This window comes from Gopherus flavomarginatus, chromosome 1 (assembly GCF_025201925.1).
Source record: "Gopherus flavomarginatus isolate rGopFla2 chromosome 1, rGopFla2.mat.asm, whole genome shotgun sequence".
Lineage (NCBI taxonomy): Eukaryota > Metazoa > Chordata > Testudines > Testudinidae > Gopherus > Gopherus flavomarginatus.
Window position 1 is genome coordinate 172,027,396 of NC_066617.1, and position 23,391 is coordinate 172,050,786.

Below are 23,391 nucleotides of genomic sequence, written 5' to 3' on the forward strand. Positions count from 1 at the left end.
AACTTATAAAAGAGATTAAAAGGAGAATATTCTTAACTTTTGCAGAATCGAGGAAGGAGAAGTGGGTAGGTGTACAATTTAATGCAAACTGGACTAGTTGTAGTTAATTCTATTGAAGAGCAAAGAAGTGCCAGTGTAGACTGGAAAATTCTTCCTCAGTAGTACGTTTGCCAAAATTAATGCTGAGTCTTAAGATATGAGACACTGTTATTATTTAACTCTGTGGACTCTCGGTTTTTTAACACTCTGAGCTTTTCATTTAAGTTCCATAAGATAAATAAAGTGCTGGAGTGTTGAAACTAAGTAAAACCAGAAGTCCAAGCATATTTCAGTAGCCAAATATTTGTTGAAAGCAGGGCCGGCTTTAGGAAGTGTGGGGCCCAATCTGAACAGTTTTGGCGGGGCCCTGGCAGGGATGACTTAAAAAAAAAATGTAAAAAAACACCTGGGGCTTGTACTCACTGGGCGGTGCTCTGAGTTTTCGGTGGCACTTCGGCGGCGGGTCCTTCACTCGCTCCAGGTCTTCGGCGGCACTGAAGGACCCGCCACTGAAGTGCCACCGAAGACCCAGAGCAAGCGAAGGACCTGCTGCCGAAGTGCCACTGAAGACCCGGAGTGAGTGAAGGACTTGTCGCTGAAGACCTGGAGCGCCGCCAGGTGAGTAAAAATTAAAAAGGCACCTCTAGCCAAGGAAGAGATTCTCACTGGGCGCGGGGCCCTTTTAGGCACGGGGCCCAATTCGGGGGAATTGGTGGAATAGGCCTAAAGCTGGCCCTGGCTGAACGTATGTACTAGTCTGGTTTGTGTAAAACAGACAGACAGGACTTCAACAAGAAGTTACATTACAAACTAGCTGTCATGAAAAACATTTTTCAAATAATCCCAATAGATCAAATGCTGAATTCTTTTCTTGAGCTCCAGTCCTTCAGTGGGACTTTGTATGGGTGCAGCAGTCTACCAATATGCTATCATATACAGGGTTGAGTTTGGAATTTGCAACTCAAGCAAGCTCTCATTGACTTCTGTACTAAGGAGTTTCTCTGTGTAATGCCTGAATAAAGTAGACTAAATACTGAATAGCCTGAAACAGTCCCTTCATAAATATAAATAAATTAGCCAAAGGTTTGCAAGCTCTCTAAAACAACTGTATTTGTAATATCCAGTAATAGGAAACATGTAGCAAAGATACTCTAAAATAACATTTTTCAAGTTGTTTATCTTCATTGACTAAAGGTAAATCTTCAATAATATCTATTACTACAAAATACTAACATACAATACACAGGTCTGTGTGTATCTATGAAGTTTCTACATCAAACAATCAGAAGTAGTGTTTATAGCTCAAAGGTAAATTAAAAACAACTTCTCAAGAGCATAATGCACAAAAATTCAAAGGAGACGCTGACAGGTTCAACTTCCCAAAAACATGAGCAAAATTATATTAAAATCCAACCATGATAATTTTCAATGTTAACAGTTTACATTCATATTTATGTTAAGATTAATTTTCTAATGTGTTCCTAAAAGTTGTGATACTATAAATGTATGAGCAATGGAGACCAAGCCACCTCAGTTCTTGAAAGCATCCACAATTTCTTCACATGGCATGACAGGTTCTCCTAACTCTGCTGTGTTTGCATCTACACTGGGTAATCTTATAATGCCAGATTGGTACATGTCTTGTTTAAGGAGCTCTTCAAGATAGCCATCAATTTGTTCTAAGTCATCTACATGGTCACCCTAAAAAACAAACATGCATGGATCTATAAGCATTTTGCAATAATTTACAAATAATAGTTACAAAGAAACTAACAAATATAACTGTGTTTACTTAGCCCTAAGAGCACACAATCTAAAGCAGATGAAGCAAACAGAAAACAAAACAAACAAACAAACAAAAAGGCCAGGAGCAGAGTGTGTGTGGCAATTAGTGACTGGAAGGGAGGAAAGATTGCTTGTAGAGGCAGGAAGGCAAGGATCTGAGAGAAAAGACAGCTTTGTAAAGTAATTAGACTGTTCTAGATTTACGAGCAGTGTAATGAAAGGAACAAAACTGGTGGGAAAGCAAGACAAAGCATTGAGCAGAGAGAAAAGAAAGCAGAGATACAGACAGAGGGATAAGGGTGTGATTATACAGAACCCTGTAGGAGAGAAAGAGAAGCTTGCATCTAATGCAGTAAAAGACAGGACCACTGAAGGGAATCAAAGGGGACATGAACAATTTATGAAAACCAGTTGCTCATTTACAGTCTTATCTTGCAACGTGCTGAGTGTCTTCAGTTTTGGACATAGAATCTAGAGAGGGTGTCAGGACTGAAAAAATAATGTCTACAGCACCCATTAGCCACATTTTTTTCAGAAGATAAACCAACTCACTGCTCCACAGTAAACATGTCAGTCCTGATGTAAAAAAATGTACTATTGGTTGCAGATTTTTGCTGTTTTCAATATTTTGATGTTCTTTAATTTCAAGAGATGCAGTGATTGTATTAGTCAGGATATTTTTGTTTGAAATAGATAAAGTAAAAAGGGACTACGCTCTGGTGCAACAAAAAAGGCAAGATGTATTTCCAATGAGCTCCATGCCACCAGCAAAAAGCCCTCATATATAAAAGTTTATTGAGATAAAATTGCAGTCTGGATAGTGATTTCACTACATGATTGAGCTGTAGCTGGTGTCCATTGAACCTGGAAAAAAGTCAGCTCTCATGGCACCTGAGAGGTGCAGACCGTATGGCAACTGGACTCAGGCACTGATGATGCCAGGCCCTTCCTTGGAGGTAACCCTAGGTGAACTCACACGGCAGAGAAAATGGACACAATTCATAATACCATTAAGAGCCTTTGTAAGGTTTCAAAACCTCCTTTCATGACATTATGTAACACCCAGGTAAGTGTAATGGAGCGCTTCAGAACTAGAAGACTGTAGGCATGGAAAGACTGGTTAAATCATTATCACATGATAAAAATGATGAGACATCAAAACACAGGAGTTACTTCTATGGTGGAGTATCCAAGGGACCAAGGACCGTAAACCCAGCTTTTTCACACCAAGATTCTCAACAATCTTTCTGATGTTTAAATATATAAGCAACATTAGCCTCTGCAATGGAAGGGAACATGAGGCTGTGAATTTATGGGCATATACACCATCTAGAATGTTTAGCTGGCTCATTTACTCAGTGACCAAGATACAATCTTTACTGTAGCCAGGAAAATGAGCAGGTCACTTACCTCATGTTTTCCCTTGATTGATTGGCAATACTTCCTGAATTCTGTCAACAACTCCTGTAAAGTAAAGTAAAGTAAATTGATTAGAGGAAAATTTGATTTGCTTTTTCATTATCCTATACTGCTTCTGGTTTCTCCAAAGTAAGAGTAGCAGCACTTTGGACTAAAAAGACTTCAGCTAGTACTGAAGATGACCGTGTCTCAGGCTGATGCCTGGAGAGACCCCAGAGCAAATCCAGTTTACTTCCCATCACTATGAGTGCCTTGCAAACTTTACTTTTTAGATTTCTTATTTGTACTTTAGCTTTGTTTTCTCACATAACCTTTTAGTGCTTCCAGATCTGGCTACTTCCATGTTAAATTAATCTGCTATCATTCTTTGAAGCCTTATAATGTCTTTACACATGAAGACACGTAGACCTTATTGGCAAGCTGTAAGTCTGTAATTTAGTATACAGCACACGAGCAGGTCACTATTTCTGCTCTCCAAGGGCACAATTCACATCAATGCACAAGAACCTACCAGCCAATTAATACATGATGCATTTAGGGCCAAATTCTGGTTCCATTTAAGTCAATTGTAAGATTACCATTGACTTTAACAGCGCTAAGCTGATTTACATCAAATGAGGATATGGCCAATAGTATATATACAGAAGATGGAGTAGGGTTCTGAGTTAATTATAATCTTCATCACTGCAATATTAATTAGAAAGTGTCTAACCAGAAGTGCCATTTAAATGATCTGTCACACTTCAATATTTATATTTACATTTAGAAATATGCCAGCACCTTCAGCTGTTGTAATTGTCACAGCTCCAATGGTTTCGATGAAGCTACGACAATTCACACCAAGGACTTGAGTAAATGGTAATTAACTTCTAATTCTTGGGTCTGTACTGGTTGCCCTTTTTATTCAGTTCCAGAGACTCTTGTAAAGTTTATTATATACCTTTGAAAACTAATTTCATATGTTGTTTTCCAATTGGTAGCTGGATTATTTAGGTGCTATTCTAGTTCTACTAAAACTCTCTATATAAGCATTTTGGCAACACTGTTACCTTCATCATGAGATTGGCTCAAACATTACAGACAAAACATTACTTCACCTAAAAAATAGGGGGGAAAGAAATTATACCTCATAAATGAGAATACTAAGAAATTACTAAATTACTTCCTTATAGCCTTTTGGTTAATGATACTGAAAATAATTAAATACACTTGATATTACACAAGTTAAAGTTGAATAACACGGATTGGGTATTCAGCAGCACTGTGCTTCAAAGAAAATCTTATGTTTAATATACAATCATTTGTTTGGTATATTAGTCAATAGCCTACCAACTCTCCTCAATAGTAGGGGGGTGTCGTACTCTGCTGTAAACCATTTTAGAGTCTTTTTCAGATAGTATGTTAATGATTCCAGAACAAAAACTGCTCAGTTTACAAGTAAATGGGCATTATTTTAAACTGCCCTATTGCTAACCTAACTTGGCATCTAAGTGACACTAGATTCTTTCCAGTCTGTGCAGCATCATTCGTTTTAAAAATCCATGTGCCCAGACACTTATTCTGACAGAGACACTGTAGTCTGAAACAGCTAATCCAGGACAAATTGCACTTTTTTCCTGATGAAAAATACCCAGATCTCATTAATAATAAATATTTGAATTAAATACCACTCACTGGGTGAATTCGCCTTATTAGCTCTGACATCTTCTCCTGAAGGGTCTTCAGTTTTTCTTGAGTAGCTTTTATTTGTATCTCACAGCGTCTCTGTTGCAGTTCACTAACATATGCTACTTCATAGGAATGGCGAGTTAGGAATTGAATTTTTCTCAGTATTTTATTCTCATGCTGAACAAAATAGTCTTTCATGACCTGGAGATAGAGGCACACAGGCATTTTATTTGATCTAAAAGCAGCAAAACCAACTGGGATATACTTGTATTAAGAAATACAATAAATATACATTTATAATTGCTTTGAGAAGGGAGAAATTCCTCACTACTAATTTATCAAACTGACCAACATGAAGGATATGAAACAAGATGCCCAGGATAGGCAGAAATGGTGGAACTGTAAGAGACAGCGGATTGTGCCAGAAGGATTTAGATTCAATTTATTATAATATTTAAAGTCACTAGTCTGGGATTACAAAGTTTAATGTTCATCTATCTGCAACTCTTAAATTAGAGTCCATTTGCCAATAGTAATTTGAAGAGAAATAGGAGAAAATAATAAATTAGGTTCTAGAAGGATTTGGGGAGGTTTAATCTCACAGAACATAGCTATCCAGCATAAGAAACAGATGCTGAATGTGCAGTATGTGAAATCAACCAGGTTCCACTCAGCTATTTTATTACATTGTTCAGAGAAGGGAATCCTCAACATATCCTCCAGACTCACTAAATGGCTTTTTAAGAACCAAAAAAACCCTTCCCAACCAACCAACCCTCCCTAGTCTCATTTTTATTCACTTAGAACTGATACCTGAATCGATAGCTTGGGAAAGAAAAAAGGGCCTGGGGAGATACGAGGATATTAAGAAATTAGTTTAATCCCTTGCAAATCTCATGGTTAGTGTTTATTTACAGCTGCAAACAGCATGAAGATTACATGAACAATCCTCAACTCTCATTAATAACAACAGATAATGGACATATTAGGATTGTATAACACACTAAGGGTATGAATCCACATTCCCTTACTTACATGACAGGCTCTTGTTCCTGTAAATAATCCCCACAGAAATTAATGAACTACCTTTGTCAATAAGAACGATCAGCATGAGCCTATACAATTGAACTTTAATGCACTAATTCTGCCTTTATCATAGTTCTTATATCATTTAACTGCTCTAGTTTGTAAAAAATGGATTGATCCTCATAGCTGTGCTTCCGCACAACTATTCTTATTAGACATTTACATTAAACATAATTCATGGAACAGTTCTTTGAGTAAATGTCTGGTTCCAAAAAGATCAGCATCCCTTATTTTACAGTTAGGGCACTGGCAGTCACAGTGCTTACCGCATTTTAAAAAAATTTACTTATTTGAAAAGAGGCAATCTAGAATAAGTTTGTAAATAGAAAAAAAGAGCTACCTCCCTGTACTGTAACTGCTGTTCTTTGAGATGTGAGTGCAGATGTGTATTCCACTAAGGTGTGCGCACACCCAGCATGCTGAAGCCAGGGGACGTTGCTTAACAGTACCTATCGAGGTGCGCTCGCACGCTCTGGCTCCTCGCATTCCTTCCCAGGGCTCTTGAAGGCAGTGCTGCCTTGACACCCACTTAGTTCCTTTGCATAGGAATCCAAGGGTGAAGACTCTGATGCAGAGAAGATGGAAGGTGGGGCATGGAATACATGTCTGCACCCACTTAAACAACAACCATTATAGTACAGACAGGTAACCGTTTTTTCTTCGAGTGGTTGCAGACATGTATTCCGTTCAGGTGACTCATAAGCAGTACTCGTAGGAGAGGGGGCTCAGAATCTATTGAAACAATGACTGCAATCAGCTTTCCAAAGTTTGCTTCTGATCTAGATGCAGCTGAAATAGCATAATGCTTGGTAAAAGTCTGTATGAAAGACTAGGAAGTACCCCTGCAAATTTATAATGTAGAAATGTCACTGAGAAACAAAACTGAAGTCTTTTGGGCCCTCATCAAATGAGTCAACCACCTCTGTGGAACTGTGGCCTGAGCTACCCCACATCTTCTTGTGGTGCAGGAAGTAATCCATCTGGAAATCATCTGTGTGGAAACCACCTGACCCTTCATCCAATTCACACAGGAGATAAAAAGTTGAGGTGATGCATGGAACAGTGTAGTCCTTTCTACACAGACCGCCAAAGATTGTCATGTATCCAAGAACAGAAAGTGCTCCTCTCGTCCACATTTGAATGAGTCTTAGGAAAAAATTCAGGTAAGTATATTGTTTGGTTAAGGAGAAAATATGAAAACTTTGTTAGACAAAAACACGGAGTATGGCCTCCAGGCTACCTTGCCTTTGAAAAACTGTAATTGGAGGCTTTGCCATTAGGGTCTGCAACTCACTAACTCTCCTCACAGAAGTTCTGGCAATAAAAAAAGCTGTCTTTTGGCAAAAGAAATATGGGAAAAGTTGCTAGGGGCTCTGTCATAAACACATGGTTAAGGGTTAATGTCTCTTTTACCTGTAAAGGGTTAACAAGCTCAGTGAACCTGGCTGACACCTGACCAAAGGACCAATCAGGGGACAAGATACTTTCAAATCTTGGTAGAGGGAAGTCTTTGTTTTGTGCTGTTTTTTTTTTTTTTTTGTTCTTTGTTCTCTCTTGGGACTAAGAGAGACCAGACGTGCAGCCAGATCTGTCTCCATTCTTTCAAACAGTCTCTCATGTTCAGAATAGTAAGTACTGGCTAGAAAAGGCGACTTAGTTTTATGTTTGTTTTCTTAATTTGCAAATGTGTATTTTGCTGGAAGGATATTTTACCTCTGTTTACTGTAACTTGTAACTTAGGCTAGAGGGGAGGGAGTCCCTCTAGTCTATGTATAAGCTTAGACCCTGTAAACATTTTCCATCTTAATTTTACAAGATAATTTTTACTTTTTTCTTTCTTTAATTAAAAGCTTTCTTTTTTAAGAACCTGATTGATTTTTTCCATTGTTTAAGACCCAAGGGGACTGGGTCTGGACTCACCAGGGAGTGGTGGGGGGAGAAAAGGGGCGGAAAGGTTAATTCCTCTCTGTTTTAGGAGAGGAATTAGGATCAGTGTATCTCTCAGGGAAAGTCTGGGAGGGGGAGAGAAAGTGGTTGGGGGGAAGGTTAATTCTCTGTTTTAGGATCCAAGGAGTTTGGATCTGTGTACCTCTCAGGGAAAGTCTGGGAGGGGGAAGAAGGAGGAATGGTTTACTTCTCTTTGTTTTAAGACCCAAGGGGTTTGGGTCTTGGGTCCCCCAGGGAAGATTTTTGGGAGACAGGGAGTGTACCGGACACTGGAAATTCTGGTTGATGGCAGTGCTATCAGATCTAAGCTAGGAATTAAGTTTAGAGGGGTACATGCAGGTCCCCAGTTTCTGGACGCTGAAGTTCAAAGTGAGGATAATACCTTGACATGGTGGCATCAAACAGAGGACTTATGAGGGCAGACAGTATAGTACTGAAGTCCCAAAAGGGAATAATTTCTTTCACAGGCAAAAAGAGGTAGATTTTAGAAATCTAACTACCATGGAACTGGATAATACCAACTTCCCTTGGATTGGAGGATGAAATGCTAAAATTGCCAATAAGTGGACCCTCAACTAGCTGAGTAACAGACCTGAGGACTTAAGATATACCAGGTAATCCAAAATGTCCTGAATATGTGCTAGCACTGGCCAAATTCCCGAAGCCAATGACCAAATTGAAAAATGTTTCCACTCAGCCAAATAGGTAGAATAGTAGAAAACCTTCTACTAAGTAAGTAGGACTCGCTGCACTGCTTCTGAACATCATTTTTCCTCTTCACCACACATGGAGTATTCAGGCTGTTAGGTGCAGACTGCTCAGCACTGGATGCCATATCTGACTGTGGAGTCGTGTCAGCAGGACATGAGGGGAAGAGTTCTGGGAAGTCAGACAGATAGACCATTGGAGACTCAACATCATCTTAGCTAAGCTGAAACAATGAGTATCAGTTTGGCATGATCTCCCTTCAGTTTTAGAATAACCTGAGGGATAAGCGGGATTGGGAGGAAAGCACACATCCATGCTGATCTCCAATTCAAATGGGAGGTATCAGTTAGTGAGCCTGGATCAAGTCTAGTTCCAGAGCAAAACTGACTGAAGTTCTTGTTGTCTTTTATTACAAACAAGTCCATCACTGGAATGCCCCATTCTTTGAAAATGGACTGCAGCACAGTGCTCTTCATGGACCATTTGCAGTTTGGGAAGAAATTCCTTCCAAGGTGATCAGCCAACTGATTCTGAACTCCTGACAATTGTGTAGCTGTGGGAATGAGTCTTCCTTGCTAGAAAAAAATGCCCAAACTGTTTTGCTCCCTGACAGAGCTGGTTAGAGTGGGCTCCTCCTTGACTGCTCACATAATGCAGTACAGTGGTATTGTTGGTAAGCATGTGAACTGCTGTTCCCTTGATCTGAGCCCAAAAGGCCTGACATGTATTGTAAACCTCTTGAAGTTCCAAGATATTGACACAAAGGGAAGCTTCCTGTTCTGCCAATAAACCCTAAACTTTCAATGTCCCTAGATGCATCCCCCTACCTATTGTGTAGGCTTCGGTAACTATAGTCCGGGTCAGTGGAGGACGGGCAAAGGGAGCACTCTTGCACACACTGCTCAGATGTGCCTACCATTCTAGGTACTCCAGGATCACCAGTGGCACTTGGACAAACCTGTCCAATGGCTGAAGACGGGTGATAGATCAACTTCAACCATGATTTAAGAGGACGAAGGCACAAACTTGCATGTTGGACTGTGTAAGTGCATGCAGCCACATAACTTAGTAACGTCAGGCATAAGCATGCCATAGCTAAAGGGTGAAACTGGAAGGACAGACACAGATGAAGAATTATTTGAAATTATTCATTTGGCAGAAAGCCCTGGAACTTGTAAGTCTAGTAGGGCCACAATGAACTTGATTCTTTGTATCAGAATTAATACTGATTTTCCTTTGCTCAAAATCAGCCCCAGTCAATCAAAGAGACATAATATGAACTGGATGTGATGGAGGACTTGTGCCTCAGACTTGTGCTTCAGACTTGCCTTTCAGTAACCAATCATCCAGGCAAGGGACGATGTGAATTCTGATTCTCCTGACAATCGATCACTACTGCCTGAAGGAGCAGTGACTCATGAGAGAAGTCCCTGAAAAGGGGTGGGGCATGGGAGCGAGAAGGGGGAATTGGATAGCATGAAGCCATCTCACAGTGCTTAGGACCATTTGCCTGTGGTTGTTGTTCCCTAAGCACCATAGAAGCAGGACAGTCTGTCCCCAAATGGCAGGGAATTGATCTGGAAGTTGACAACTGGTAAGTTGCCCTTGGTAGAAGAGTCTAAATGACTGATAGAGGATGAGCTGGTTGGTGCAAGTTAGAAATGGGATGCCTTGGCCTGTGTAAATCGGGTTGCTTTCTGGAGAAGTGGTGCTGTCTAGCAAGATAAGCCAACTCCTGAAATACAGCTGGGAATACTTACGGTATTGCTGCTGCTGACCTCCATAATGAGGCCTCTCAATCACTGAGTCATAAACCCCCAATGAAAGTAGCTCAACAAGTCCTTAAATGAATGTAGCATCTGATCAGTCTTTTCAGAATACAGAAACTGGCCATCAAAATGTAGGTCCTCTGCGTCTTACTGGACCTCCAGAGCTATGTCAGAGTTCTGTAACAAAGCTCTTCTCATTGTTACAGTAGAGGACATAATTTTGGAGTAGGTGTCGGCTACATGCCATGCTCATTGCAGCAACATCTTTGACAACAGACAACCTTCAACAATGAAGGCCTTAAAAACTCTTCCCTGGAGGATTCTGGCAATTTGTCTCTAAAATTGGACGCAGCCTTCCAATTTACAAATTTATATTTTGATAACAGTGCCTGAAGATTAGCAATGCACATTTGTAAAGACAAGGTTGAATGCATTTTTTGTCCCATTATATCCAATCTTTTAGACTCCCTATCTTTAGGCATTGACTTAAATCTCTCATGTTTCACTCTCTCATTATCAGCTGTTACAATAGCAAGTTAGAGGCTGGATATTAATAGAAGCACTCAGAACTCTGCATAGGGACATAATAGACTCATAGACTCTAGGACTGGAAGGGATCTCGAGAGATCATCGAGTCCAGTCCCCTGCCCTCACGGCAGGACCAAATACTGTCTAGACCATCCCTAATAGACATTTATCTAACCTACTCTTAAATATCTCCAGAGATGGAGATTCCACAACTCCCCTAGGCAATCTATTCCAGTGTTTAACTACCCTGACAGTTAGGAACTTTTTCCTAATGTCCAACCTAAATCTCTCTTGCTGCAGTTTAAGCCTATTGCTTCTTGTTCTATCATTGGAGGCTAAGGTGAACAAGTTTTCTCCCTCCTCCTGATGACACCCTTTTAGATACCTGAAAACTGCTATCATGTCCCCTCTCAGTCTTCTCTTTTCCAAACTAAACAAACCCAATTGTTTCAACCTCCCTTCATAGGTCATGTTCTCAAGACCTTTAATCATTCTTGTTGCTCTTCTCTGGACCCTCTCCAATTTCTCCACATCTTTCTTGAAATGCGGTGCCCAGAACTGGACACAATACTCCAGCTGAGGCCTAACCAGCGCAGAGTAAAGCGGAAGAATGACTTCTCATGTCTTGTTTACAAAACACCTGTTAATGCATCCCAGAATCACGTTTAGTTTTTTTGCAACAGTATCACACTGCTGACTCATATTAAGCTTGTGGTCTACTATGACCCCGAGATCTCTTTCTGCCATACTCCTTCCTAGACAGTCTCTTCCCATTCTGTATGTGTGAAACTGATTGTTCCTTCCTAAGTGGAGCACTTTGCATTTATCTTTATTGAACTTCATCCTGTTTACCTCAGACCATTTCTCCAATTTGTCCAGATCATTTTGAATTTTGACCCTGTCCTCCAAAGCAGTTGCAATTCCTCCCAGTTTGGTATCGTCTGCAAACTTAATAAGCGTACTTTCTATGCCAACATCTAAATTGTTGATGAAGATATTGAACAGAGCCGGTCCCAAAACAGACCCCTGCGGAACCCCACTTGTTATACCTTTCCAGCAGCATTGGGAGCCATTAATAACTACTCTCTGAGTACGGTTATCCAGCCAGTTATGCACCCACCTTATAGTAGCCCCATCTAAATTGTACTTTACTAGTTTATCTATAAGAATATCATGCGAGACGGTATCAAATGCCTTACTAAAGTCTAGGTATATCACATACACCGCTTCTCCCTTATCCACAAGGCTCGTTATCCTATCAAAGAATGCTATCAGATTAGTTTGACATGATTTGTTCTTTACAAATCCATGCTGGCTATTCCCTATCACCTTACCACCTTCCAAGTGTTTGCAGATGATTTCTTTGATTACCTGCTCCATTATCTTTCCTGGCACAGAAGTTAAACTAACTGGTCTGTAGTGTCCTGGGTTGTTTTTATTTTCCTTTTTATAGAGGGCACTATATTTGCCCCCTTCCAGTCTTCTGGAATCTCCCCCGTCTCCCATGATTTCCCAAAGATAATAGCTAGAGGCTCAGATACCTCCTCTATTAACTCCTTGAGTATTCTAGGATGCATTTCATCAGGCCCTGGTGACTTGCAGGCATCTAACTTTTCTAAGTGATTTTTTACTTGCTCTTTTTTTATTTTATCTTCTAAACCGACCCTCTTCCCGTAAGCATTCACTATATTAGACATTCCTTCAGACTTCTCAGTGAAGACCGAAACAAAGAAGTCATTAAGCATCTCTGCCATTTCCAAGTCTCCTGTTACTGTTTCCCCCTCCTCACTGAGCAGTGGGCCTACCCTGTCCTTGGTCTTCCTCTTGCTTCTAATGTATTGATAAAAAGTCTTTATGTTTCCCTTTTTTTCCCATAGCTAGTTTGAGCCTTTTGTGCCTTTGCCTTTCTAATCTTGCCTCTGCATTCCTGTGTTATATGCCTATATTCGTCCTTTGTAATCTGACCTAGTTTCCATTTTTTATATGACGCCTTTTTATTTTGTAGGTCACGCAAGATCTCGTGGTTAAGCCAAGGTAGTCTTTTGCCACATTTTCTATCTTTCCTAACCATTGGAATAGCTTGCTTTTGGGCCCTTAATAGCGTCCCTTTGAAAAACTGCCAACTCTCCTCAGTTGTTTTTCCCCTCAGTCTTGATTCCCATGGGACCTTACCTATCAGCTCTCTGAGCTTACCAAAATCCGCCTTCCTGAAATCCATTGTCTCTATTTTGCTGTACTCCCTTCTACCCTTCCTTAGAATTGCAAACTCTATGATTTCATGATCACTTCCACCCAAGCTTCCTTCTACTTTTAAATTCTCAACGAGTTCCTCCCTATTTGTTAAAATCAAGTCTAGAACAGCTTCCCCCCAGTAGCTTTTTCAACTTTCTGAAATAAAAAGTTGTCTGCAATGCAGTCCAGGAACTTATTGGATAGTCTGTGCCCTGCGGTGTTATTTTCCCAACATATATCTGGATAGTTGAAGTCCCCCACCACCACCAAATCTTGGGCTTTGGATGATTTTGTTAGTTGTTTGAAAAAAGCCTCATCCACCTCTTCCACCTGATTAGGTGGCCTGTAGTAGACTCCCAGCATGACATCGCCCGTGTTTTTTACCCCTTTTAGCCTAACCCAGAGACTCTCAACACTTCCATCTCCTATGTCCATCTCCACCTCAGTCCAAGTGTGCACATTTTTAATATATAAGGCAACACCTCCTCCCTTTTTCCTCTGTCTATCCTTCCTGAGAAAACTATACCCAGTCACACCAACATTCCAGTCATGTGTATTATCCCATCAAGTTTCAGTAATGCCAACAATGTCATAGTTGTATTTATTTATTAGCACTTCCAGTTCTTCCTGCTTATTACCCATACTTCTTGCATTTGTATATAGGCATCTAAGATACTGGTTTGATCTTGCCTCCCAGCTTTGCCCTGACCCTCCTTTCTCTCTGCCATTATAGCCCGTGCTCCCTCCTGTTTCCAACCCATCTCCCAGGTCTTGTTCCCCACTTACCTGTGGGGTTTGCTCACCTTTCCCCGTCGACATTTCCCAAAAGTACTTCATTTATAGGTAGAGCTACTCTCCTTGAAACTGACGAGCAGAGAATGTGCACCAACTTATGGGTATTCTCCTGAATGAACTCGGCCTGAATGCCAAGATTGTAGCCATTCCCCTAAGGAGATCTTGATAAGACACAGTCTTTAGGCACAGAAGATGAATCTGGCATAGTGCAATCGTCTGGTAAGGAAGATGAAGGAAGTAGGCCCAAAGTGACCCCAGTTACTCCTGCAACAAAGACTTAGTCTGTACCAGCTCAGAAGGAGCAACCTCAGTCTGAGTCTTCAGCCTAGTTGGTCCAGGAAGTAAGACAGCATGTGGGTTGGCAACATTCTCTGGAATGAGAAGAGGATTGAACCCTGAAGATTGAGGGACATCTCAAGGATTCCATGAAGGCCAAGGAGGGAAGTGATATGGCACTGGTGGCCAGCAGGAACCAGGCCCAAAACTGCCATCTCTGCTGCGAAAACATTACTGATCTCAGTGCTGATGGGGATCACCTGGTGCTCTCAAAACGTTTGAGATTGGTGTCTGGACAGAAAAAGAGAAGCAGAAGATGACTCTGAACTCAAATGTGAGGAACATTCCAAATAGTCTGAAGGGAATGGAGGAGACATCCTGGTGAAGCTGTCACATGCTCTGACTTGTCTGAAGCCCAGTACATGGACCATATTGGTACCAAGGAAGGCACAGAAGCCAGAGCCTGGAGAACTGGTGGTGTCACTGAGGCAACACTAACACTCAGTACTGGAAAGGCTATCAGTACTGAAGTAGAGGCCAGTACCGAATCTGTAGCTCTTGCCTGTACAAGATGAAATGGTCTCTAGAACCGAAAATGGAACTGATACTGACAATGGATCTCTCAGTGTTGCTACAGAAACTGATCTTGTCTTTTCAGTCTGATTTTTAAACAGTGTTGGAGATGACCACACCAACAACCTGTATTCTTATACAATCAAATCTGATAGTCCCAGGACTGCAGAAGACACCACACAGCTGAGGACTCCTGTATCACAGGTGAGTCTAGCACAGAGAGGCAAAGTAAATCTGAGGCTGTGAGGCTGATAGGGTCAGTGCTGAGGCTGGTGTTGTCAGTACCGGACTCAACAGCCGCACCACGGACCATACTGGAGTCTATGGTACAGTGCTAGAATGATATTGTCTTGATACTGGAGAGCGGGAAAGCAACCCAGGTCTATTCTGAGTACTTGAAGATTCCTGATGTTGCCCAACACTCCTCTTAGAAGAGGAGGAAGAATCTCCCTGAGCCTTGGAATGACTACTGTTGGTTTTCTGAACCTTCTTTCTTGGGGTGAACAGGAAGGAAAACAATCTCTTCCTTCCCTTTGGAGAAGGATCAGAGTCTTGCAGTGGCATCAAAGCCTGCTGAGGAGTCAGGCAATCTGAGAAGGATCCCAACACCAAAGTGGGCCTCATGGCTTGCTCCACAGGTTGCTGGGACAGGCATAAGTCTCTAGTCACCAGTATCCTCTTTTTGAAGGACCTGCAAATGGAGTACTCTCTCTTCAATATGCCTTTCTCAGGCACAATAAGCACTGACATTACAAAGTGGACATTACTCTTGAGGAAAGCTACTCTACATGAGAGATAGTGTTTGAAACCTAGCAAAGGCTTTGCACCAGGTAAAATCCAACTATTACACTAAATAATCAAACACTAAGGGTACTACTACTAACTATATACAAAATACCAAGAGTAAACTCTCTGAGAGAACAACAGAAGTGTGAGGTAAGATACAGTAACTCCTCGCTTAATGTTGTAGTTACGTTCCTGAAAAATGTGACTTTAAACAAAACGATGTTAAGCGAATCCAATTTTTCCATTAGAATTCACGTAAATGGAGGGGTGGGTGGGCAGGGAGCTAGGTTCCAGGGATTTTCTTTTCACCAGACAAAAAACTATATTATCTCTCTCTCTCTCTCTCTCTCTCTCTCTCTCTCTATATATATATATATATATATACATGTACACACACAGTATAAACAAGTTAATACTGTACACAGCAATGATGACTGTGAAGCTTGGTTGAGGTGGCGAAGTTAGAGGGTGGAAGAAAGTGGGATATTTCCCAGGGAAAGCTTTACTGCTAAATGATGAACTAGCATTTGGCTGAGCCCTCAAGGCTTAACACATTGTTGTTAATGTAGCCTCACACTCTACAAGGCAGCACAAATGGAGGGAGGGGAGACAGCATGGCAGATAGACACACACCCTGTGTGAGAGAGAGAGATGCATATTGCCCCTTTAAGTAAGCTGACACCAGTCCAAGAACACTGCCTTTTTAAGTACATCAGGAAGTTGAGACAGCAGCTGTGGCCAGCAAGCTCCCTCCATCCTGAGCCCTATTGTGTCCCCCCTGCTCTATGGAGAAGAGGTAAGTGGGGGGCAGGAGCAGGGGGACACCCTAACATTGGCACCCGTCTTCCCCCTCCTCCATTCCACAGCAAATAGGAGGCTCCCAGGAGCAGCTCCAAGGCAGAGGGCAGGAGCAACACATGGCAGTGGGGGGCGGGACAGCTGAACTGCCAGCAATTGATAGCCTGCTGAGCGGCTGCCACACAGGAAACTTAGGGGAGCAGGGAGCTGATGGGGGGGGCTGCCAGTCCACCCTGGTTCAAGCCCCCACCAGCTAGCTGCAAAGGGCTGCTCTTCTTGCAAGCAGTGGACAAAGCAGGTGGCTGCCAACCAAACAATGTTATAAGGGAGTATTGCACAACTTTAAATGAGCATATTCTCTAATTGATCTGCAACCTAACAACGAAACAATGTTAACCGGGACAACTTTAAGTGAGGAGTTACTGTACCATATGGAATGCTCTGACTCAAACCATGGGTGGTAAGAAAGTACTGAGGAGGGTTGGAGCAGTGCAGGCCTCAAGTAGCCCTGGCAGGGTGTGAGCACTGCCTTGACAGGTACTGCTAAGTGAATTTCTTTGGTTTCGGTGAGCTGGGCCTGCACACACCTGAGTGGAATACAGGTCAGCAACTACTCAGAGAATAAGTGGGCTAAATTCTATGCCCAGTCATGCCAATAAGCACCTCCAACTGCAATAGCTTCAAAAGTACTGCAAGGGCATAATTGAAGGCAAAATATAAACCCCATTTTACTGACCTAAATTTAACCTTTTCTATGCACTGTATATCATTGGAAGAGAATGTGTCTCTTGGGTATTATATGTACTGCTGTTAATTAATTCATAATTAACATGAAAGAATTCTCTTTTCCTTGGAAACTGACACACAAAAAATTACTCTATCAGTTTGGAATACAAACGAATTACATAAAATAGTTTTACCTGGCTGCAGCACAATGTTGGCTTCTTTAGTTGTTCTGAAGGCCCCTGTGGCTATTTTTATAAATAAAGCAGAATTAATATTTATAGTGAGGATATTAAGCTTATGTATGAGCTTAGCAGGACTGAAGAAACATTTGTATAATAATAAGCAGCTAAATAGAAGCAAATACAGAAACAAGGGAAAAGGAGAACAAGGATCAAAGTCAGACAGTCAGCATAGCTCAGGAGGACCCTGGAGAAGAGAAATGTAGGTTTCCAAGAATTGTTGCAAGAGCTCCGAAGAGACAAAGCAAATCTTTAGTGCCCGCTGGAGGATAGTGAAACTTTTCCCACAATTGAGTTACTCATCTTTACGGTAAGGTTGAGGTGTAAAAACCTCTAAAAGGTGCAGAAAACAGTGATGGGATGAGTCACGCACACCTGACAAACCTTCCATCCTCTAGTACTAAGAAGACAAGTCTTTATCACTTGATCAAAGGAGAACTCCTGTAGCCAGCTATAATAATAGATCTTCTTATCTTCTCTATGGTCTAATTGCTGGAGAGCAACATCACACATTGTATTGCAGAGTTCCTTTGTGCCAAATGTTAGAAAATTCTACCTACATGTAAATGGACTTAACATAACCAACTGCTGACTTTTCTCCCAATATGTTGTCTCTAGTAGTGGACACATCTGGCTGGCAGTGCCAAGAAACTTTACCAATATGCAGGAGACATTTTCTCAGAAACTTTTTGTATCTATTTTTAAAGTTCAATTTGGTTGTCGAGGCAAGCGATCCAAACACTGAACGCAAGGGGTATTTGATCCTTGACTGTCGTTTCAAAGCTGTACATGTTCTCTCTGATAAATTTCCTATTGTCATACAAAATAACTTCAGAAACACAGATGACAAATTGACTATGGGAGGACAGCAATAATTCATCTTATGGAAACGAGTCTGGATAGAAACATTGCAACCTTAGGGTCTGATTCTACCTAAGAGTTACTCCCTGGTCATGTATTTTACTCCAAGTCTTAATCTCCCTTTGTTTTCAAAGGAACTAAGGGTGGGAGTAAAGGTACATTTTCCCTTCCTAAAAACAGAAGAGGCCAATGGTGTCCTTTACAGACCTAGTTTGTGGGACCAGGTCAATATGCACTACAAGCCAATTTTATTTAGACCTCAACAGGTCTGCCCCTGAGCCCAATGAAGTCAATGGGAGTTTTTTGCTGACTTCAGTGGATGCAGGACCTGGCCCCTAGCAGCATGTGCTGACCATTGGCTTAGGCACTACTTCACAGAAAAACCAAAACAAATCCTGACCTGAAGAAGAGCTCTGTATAAGCTCGAAAGCTTGTTTCTCTCTCACCAACAGAAGTTGGTCCAATAAAGGTATTACCTCACCCATCCTGTCTCTCTAACATCCTGGGAAAAACATGGGTACAACAACACTGTATAAAACAAACCCCTCATATTTAACAGGTTGTGCAAACCACTATTACATATTACTTCAATCTGGAATATTTTTCTCTGGAAACTAAAATTTATCTTCAAAACTGCTGTGTAGGAAAAAAACACCTAAAATACATTACACTAAGCGTATAAAACTTTTCTAATCCCTACAACTCTGTCCCAATTCTTAACAACACAGTTAAACAAGATATCTGGACACATTAAAATCAGTGTATTTAAGACTCTTCTTCCCTAGTCCCCAGTTTTTAAATATTGTATGAGCAGCAACAGGAGGAGTGATTTTGTGATGTGGACATCTGTTCACTGAAGAACACCTAATTTCACACAGTTCCATACAACAGCTGTCAGGTTATTTGTGATTATCATCAATCTGGGCAGATTCAAACAAGTGATGTTAGGAAAAAAAAAAAGGCTCCACACAGTGGTCACTATGAAAATTTACAAACATTTATCAGGAAGTAGTATTTAAGAAATCAGGATGTTCCCCATCCTGGGATTCGGAAAGGCTATGTTTTTAGCTACTGTGGTGCGGAACGCACATGTGAACTTTTTAAACTGGAACCACTCTATTACCCATTAGAACACATGCAGACTTAAACTACAAGTTCACATACCTTAAACATAGATACAAGATCCTCAGCAGACATGCAATTAAGCTGTTCTCTTGACAGTTTGCAATCTGGCAAAAAATACAGCAGGACTTCCCTAAAAATTGTCAACAAAATGTGCTGTGTGTCAGTATCCAAGATTCCTTTAACCTCAAGTCTTGTACTGTGGAGACTAGGGGCCCCAGTCAGAATGCTTCTTATTAAGACACCTACACCCCTCTTACTCTGGTACCATGGATTGGACTCTATGGGACAAAGCAAACTGTGCTTTAGATATACCAGGACAAAGCTCATAGCACTATAATGCCTCATACTCAGTACAAAACGTATTATTTGTAGAGAAAGATTAAAACTATACATCCAAAGACTGCTTGAAAATGTAACACACTGTATTAAGGCTAGTGGAAATTTTGCGAAGTTGGCAATTTTGATTTTAAATACAGGTTTTTATAACCACTGCCAAATTGGGAAAAATAATATGCTGTTTTTCAACTAGTTATATACAATAATAAACAATATTAATTTCTCTGGCAGCCACAATCCATTGTGGAATCCATTGTTTCTAAAATTAAGGAACTGGACCTGAGGCCTGGATATAATTTTTGGAAATTCTGGTGTAGTTCTCAATTCAGGTCTTCAGTACTATGACAACAATGGGCTAGAATAGTATTTTACACTTTTAACCAAGGATGTCCAAAGATTTTGAAGAGGTGTCATCCCCATTTTTCAGAGAGGCAGACTGAGTTAGAGAGAGGTTAAGTGTCTTTCATAATCACAGTGAATCAGTGGGAGAGGACAAAAACAGCACTAAGGTTCTGACTCCAGGCTCTGATCTAGTCCCTGGAAAGCCACAGAATAAAATCCCTCCCAGCCAATTCACTCAGCCAAAGGAAGTGGCACAGCAGTGTTCTCAGCCCTTGGGATAGTGTGACTTGCCCATACTAAGAATTAACCTTTCTGGAACCTGTGGTTTGGCTCCAAAGTCAATTCAGTCCATTGGTTGAATGGAGAGTGGCTGCCCTTTACAGACATGGGGGTAAAGAAGGTAGCTGAAACAGGGAGAATGGGGAGAGAGAGAGAGAGAGAGAGAGAGAGAGAGAGAGTGTGTGTGTGTGTGTGTGTGTGTGACGATGTTATTTGATAACTGTGTCATTTACATGGCTTAACCACAAGCCCAGTAACACTGCTCTACAGCCAAAATGCTTCTGAAATAAATGTAGTCCAACTTTACTAATTCTGGGTCACTGAGAATGAAAATGATGCTTAAAATTGTTGATTGGCTCTAGTTTTCAAGATATGCTATTGGGTCAGTATATACGACCCTTGACTTGGGAATGGCGGAGGATAAGTGAGTTATAAAGGGAAAGGATCCCAATTTAAACCAGAAATGACTAAAATACATCTTTGACTGGATCTATGAAGAAATCTATGACTGGGTTTGGACAGTACTTGCTTTTGAGGCAAAACAATGAATGATGCAATCTGAAGCTGGTATTGTGTCATACATGATATCAATTGCATCATGTTATTCCTACAAGTCATGGATGATGCAATCATAACGAAGCTTATATCACTCTGCTGAACAAATTGCCCTATATCAGCTCTAGAAATTATACAGTGTCGTGCTCTCTTCTTTGTCAGTGTTTGATTTTGCAAAGGGATACATTTCTGTTTAGCCAAAGTGAGTAGAGATGCCTGGTACTTGTGCGAACAGTGCAGATAACTTCTGCTATGTTTGTGGTGAAGTGACTTTTGCATCACAAAAGTGCAGGATAATCACTATGGTTAAGAAAGCCTATCACCTTTATTTTGGCTGCAAAATTGGAGATCAGGACAAGAGGTGGGCCCCACACATATGCTGCAACACTTGTTCAACAAATCTTGGCCAGTGGTTGAACAGGAAAAGGAAATCTATGCCTCTTGCAGTGCCAATGATTTGGAGAGAGCCAACAGATCATCCCAGCAATTGTTACTTCTGCATGGTGCCTCCAGTTGGGAAAGGTGTGTCAAAGAAGAAAAAGTGGACTGTGCATTATCCAAACATTCCCTCAGCTATACGCCCAGTACCCCACGGAGAAGGGCTGCCGGTTCCTGATGCACCACAATCATTCTCACTTGAGTCAGATGAGGAAGAGGGAAGAGCATGAAACTTTTGGTCCTGAACCATCAATGTCACAGGACCCACATTTTCTCCCATCCTCCTCCTCTGAACCACACCTCCTAACACAAGGTGAACTGAATGAGCTTGTCAGGGATTTGGAACTACCCAAGAGTAAGGCAGAGCTGTTGGGCTCCAGACTACAGCAGTGGAATCTCCTGGCAGGCTATCAGGGCAAATGGAGCCCATCAATGCTTGCAGACTGTTGCTGGACAGCGACAAGAGATGCTCCATTTAATGAATACAAGAGACCAGCCAAGAAGCACCGAGTAGACACTGAATAGGACTAAACTATGTACAGAATAGTTTTTTGCCTTTTGTTTCATAATCAATTTTATTTATATAACCCTTTTGTTGATTTTTAAAGTGTTACATAAACAGGACAGGTGAAATATTATCATGTAAAGCAACCATAAACACATGAAAAGACCTAGGTTTACAATTTATGATTAAAACTCTACTATCTACACAATATACATAGACATAAAATGTAAAAACTTAAATATATCTTAGAAACAGTAGCCAATCAGTTGTTTTAATTGTCATATTTGAATTCAGCACATCAAAATACATAATAAATTTTATCTCTGAAGCAGACGACTTCTCAAAAATTGTAGATCAGTGTAATCTTTTTTTTGGAGCATTTGATTCTTGAATAGTTAAATATTTCCTATGCAGTATTTGTTTCCTATGTTTTAAAATCTCCACTGTTAGTGCCAGCAACTGAATTATACGCAAGATCAAAGACAGAAGTCCAGCATTTATGACAGCTCCATTGTAAGCTCTTGTAAGATCCCATTCTATTCGGTCAATTACTATGCAACAAATGAGGAAGGGAAATGGGTTTCCTACAAGTTTCATTTTAGCTACAGAAAGCCTGGCCATAAAATCTGATGTTGACAGCATTTCAGAAGCCTATACAGATAATTACTTTTGATACAAACACATTAAGTCAACCACTTTCCTACAGAACTATGCTGAAAGGATGGCTTTAGTGCATTTTTTTTTATTATTATTATTGGCAGAGCTGTCACCTGAAGAAATAGTTAGTACTTTGGGCGATTTTAGTAGACTTCTGGTCAATTTCAGCCACATGATAATTACAAGGCTGTTTTATCTTTTTTATTTACTTCTAATCTACAACTTTACTAGATGGTTTAATGTATGAAGCTAAAATCTCACCTCGTTCTCCTGCAGCAGCTATTTGTCCACTAAATTTCTAACTTTAATTTGTCATGTTTCTGTATGCTTTGTATCCTTGGTTGAGAACCACTGGCATATGTATCTCTGGGGCTACAGAGAGTTCTTCTAGTGGGTACATTAACTCATCTTGATATTTGCCTAGTTTTACAACAGGCTACATAAAAAGTATTAGTGAAGTCAGTACAAACTAACATTTCACACAGACAAACTGAGAAAGTAAGCAATTTCTCACTAATAGTGTGCTGTGACACTGGTGTATTTTTATGTCTGATTCTGTAAGCAAATAGTTTTTAAGTGAGGTGAAACTTGGGTTACACAAGACAAATCAGACTGCTGGAATGGTTGAGAGCCACTGGCTTATGCGTACTTAACATCGTCCTTGTTAAGGTGGAATATATTTTAAGGTGTTTAGCTGTGTGCTTACACCCCCTCTCTTCTTGTAGATAGTATTTCTTCCTCAAATAACAAAAGTAGTAACAACTAGCAATATTTCCTCTGAAGACTGTTAAAGCACATTCAACTGTTTTTGAATGTTTGTTCTATTTAGCTGGGAAAGATTCCTCACTCTCTCAAAGTGGGTTATACAATGTGTACTCACAACCTTAAAGATACAGCTGGCAACTGCTATTGAACAGAT

At 40.7% G+C, this 23,391-nt stretch overlaps 1 protein-coding gene across 1 annotated transcript in view; it reads right to left on the reverse strand.

The window, feature by feature from the left end:
* Positions 1–1,139: 1,139 nt before the first annotated feature.
* The window catches only part of MORC1 (MORC family CW-type zinc finger 1), a 109,439-nt gene continuing 87,187 nt past the window's right edge, over positions 1,140–23,391 (reverse strand). The window contains exons 24-28 of the mRNA XM_050962804.1: positions 19,400–19,490; positions 17,330–17,380; positions 4,918–5,112; positions 3,235–3,288; positions 1,140–1,740 (exon numbers count right to left, since the gene is read on the reverse strand). Of these exons, the coding sequence (XP_050818761.1) occupies positions 1,570–1,740; positions 3,235–3,288; positions 4,918–5,112; positions 17,330–17,380; positions 19,400–19,490 (562 nt within the window). The 3' untranslated portion in view covers positions 1,140–1,569. The remainder of the gene's footprint in view (positions 1,741–3,234; positions 3,289–4,917; positions 5,113–17,329; positions 17,381–19,399; positions 19,491–23,391) is intronic.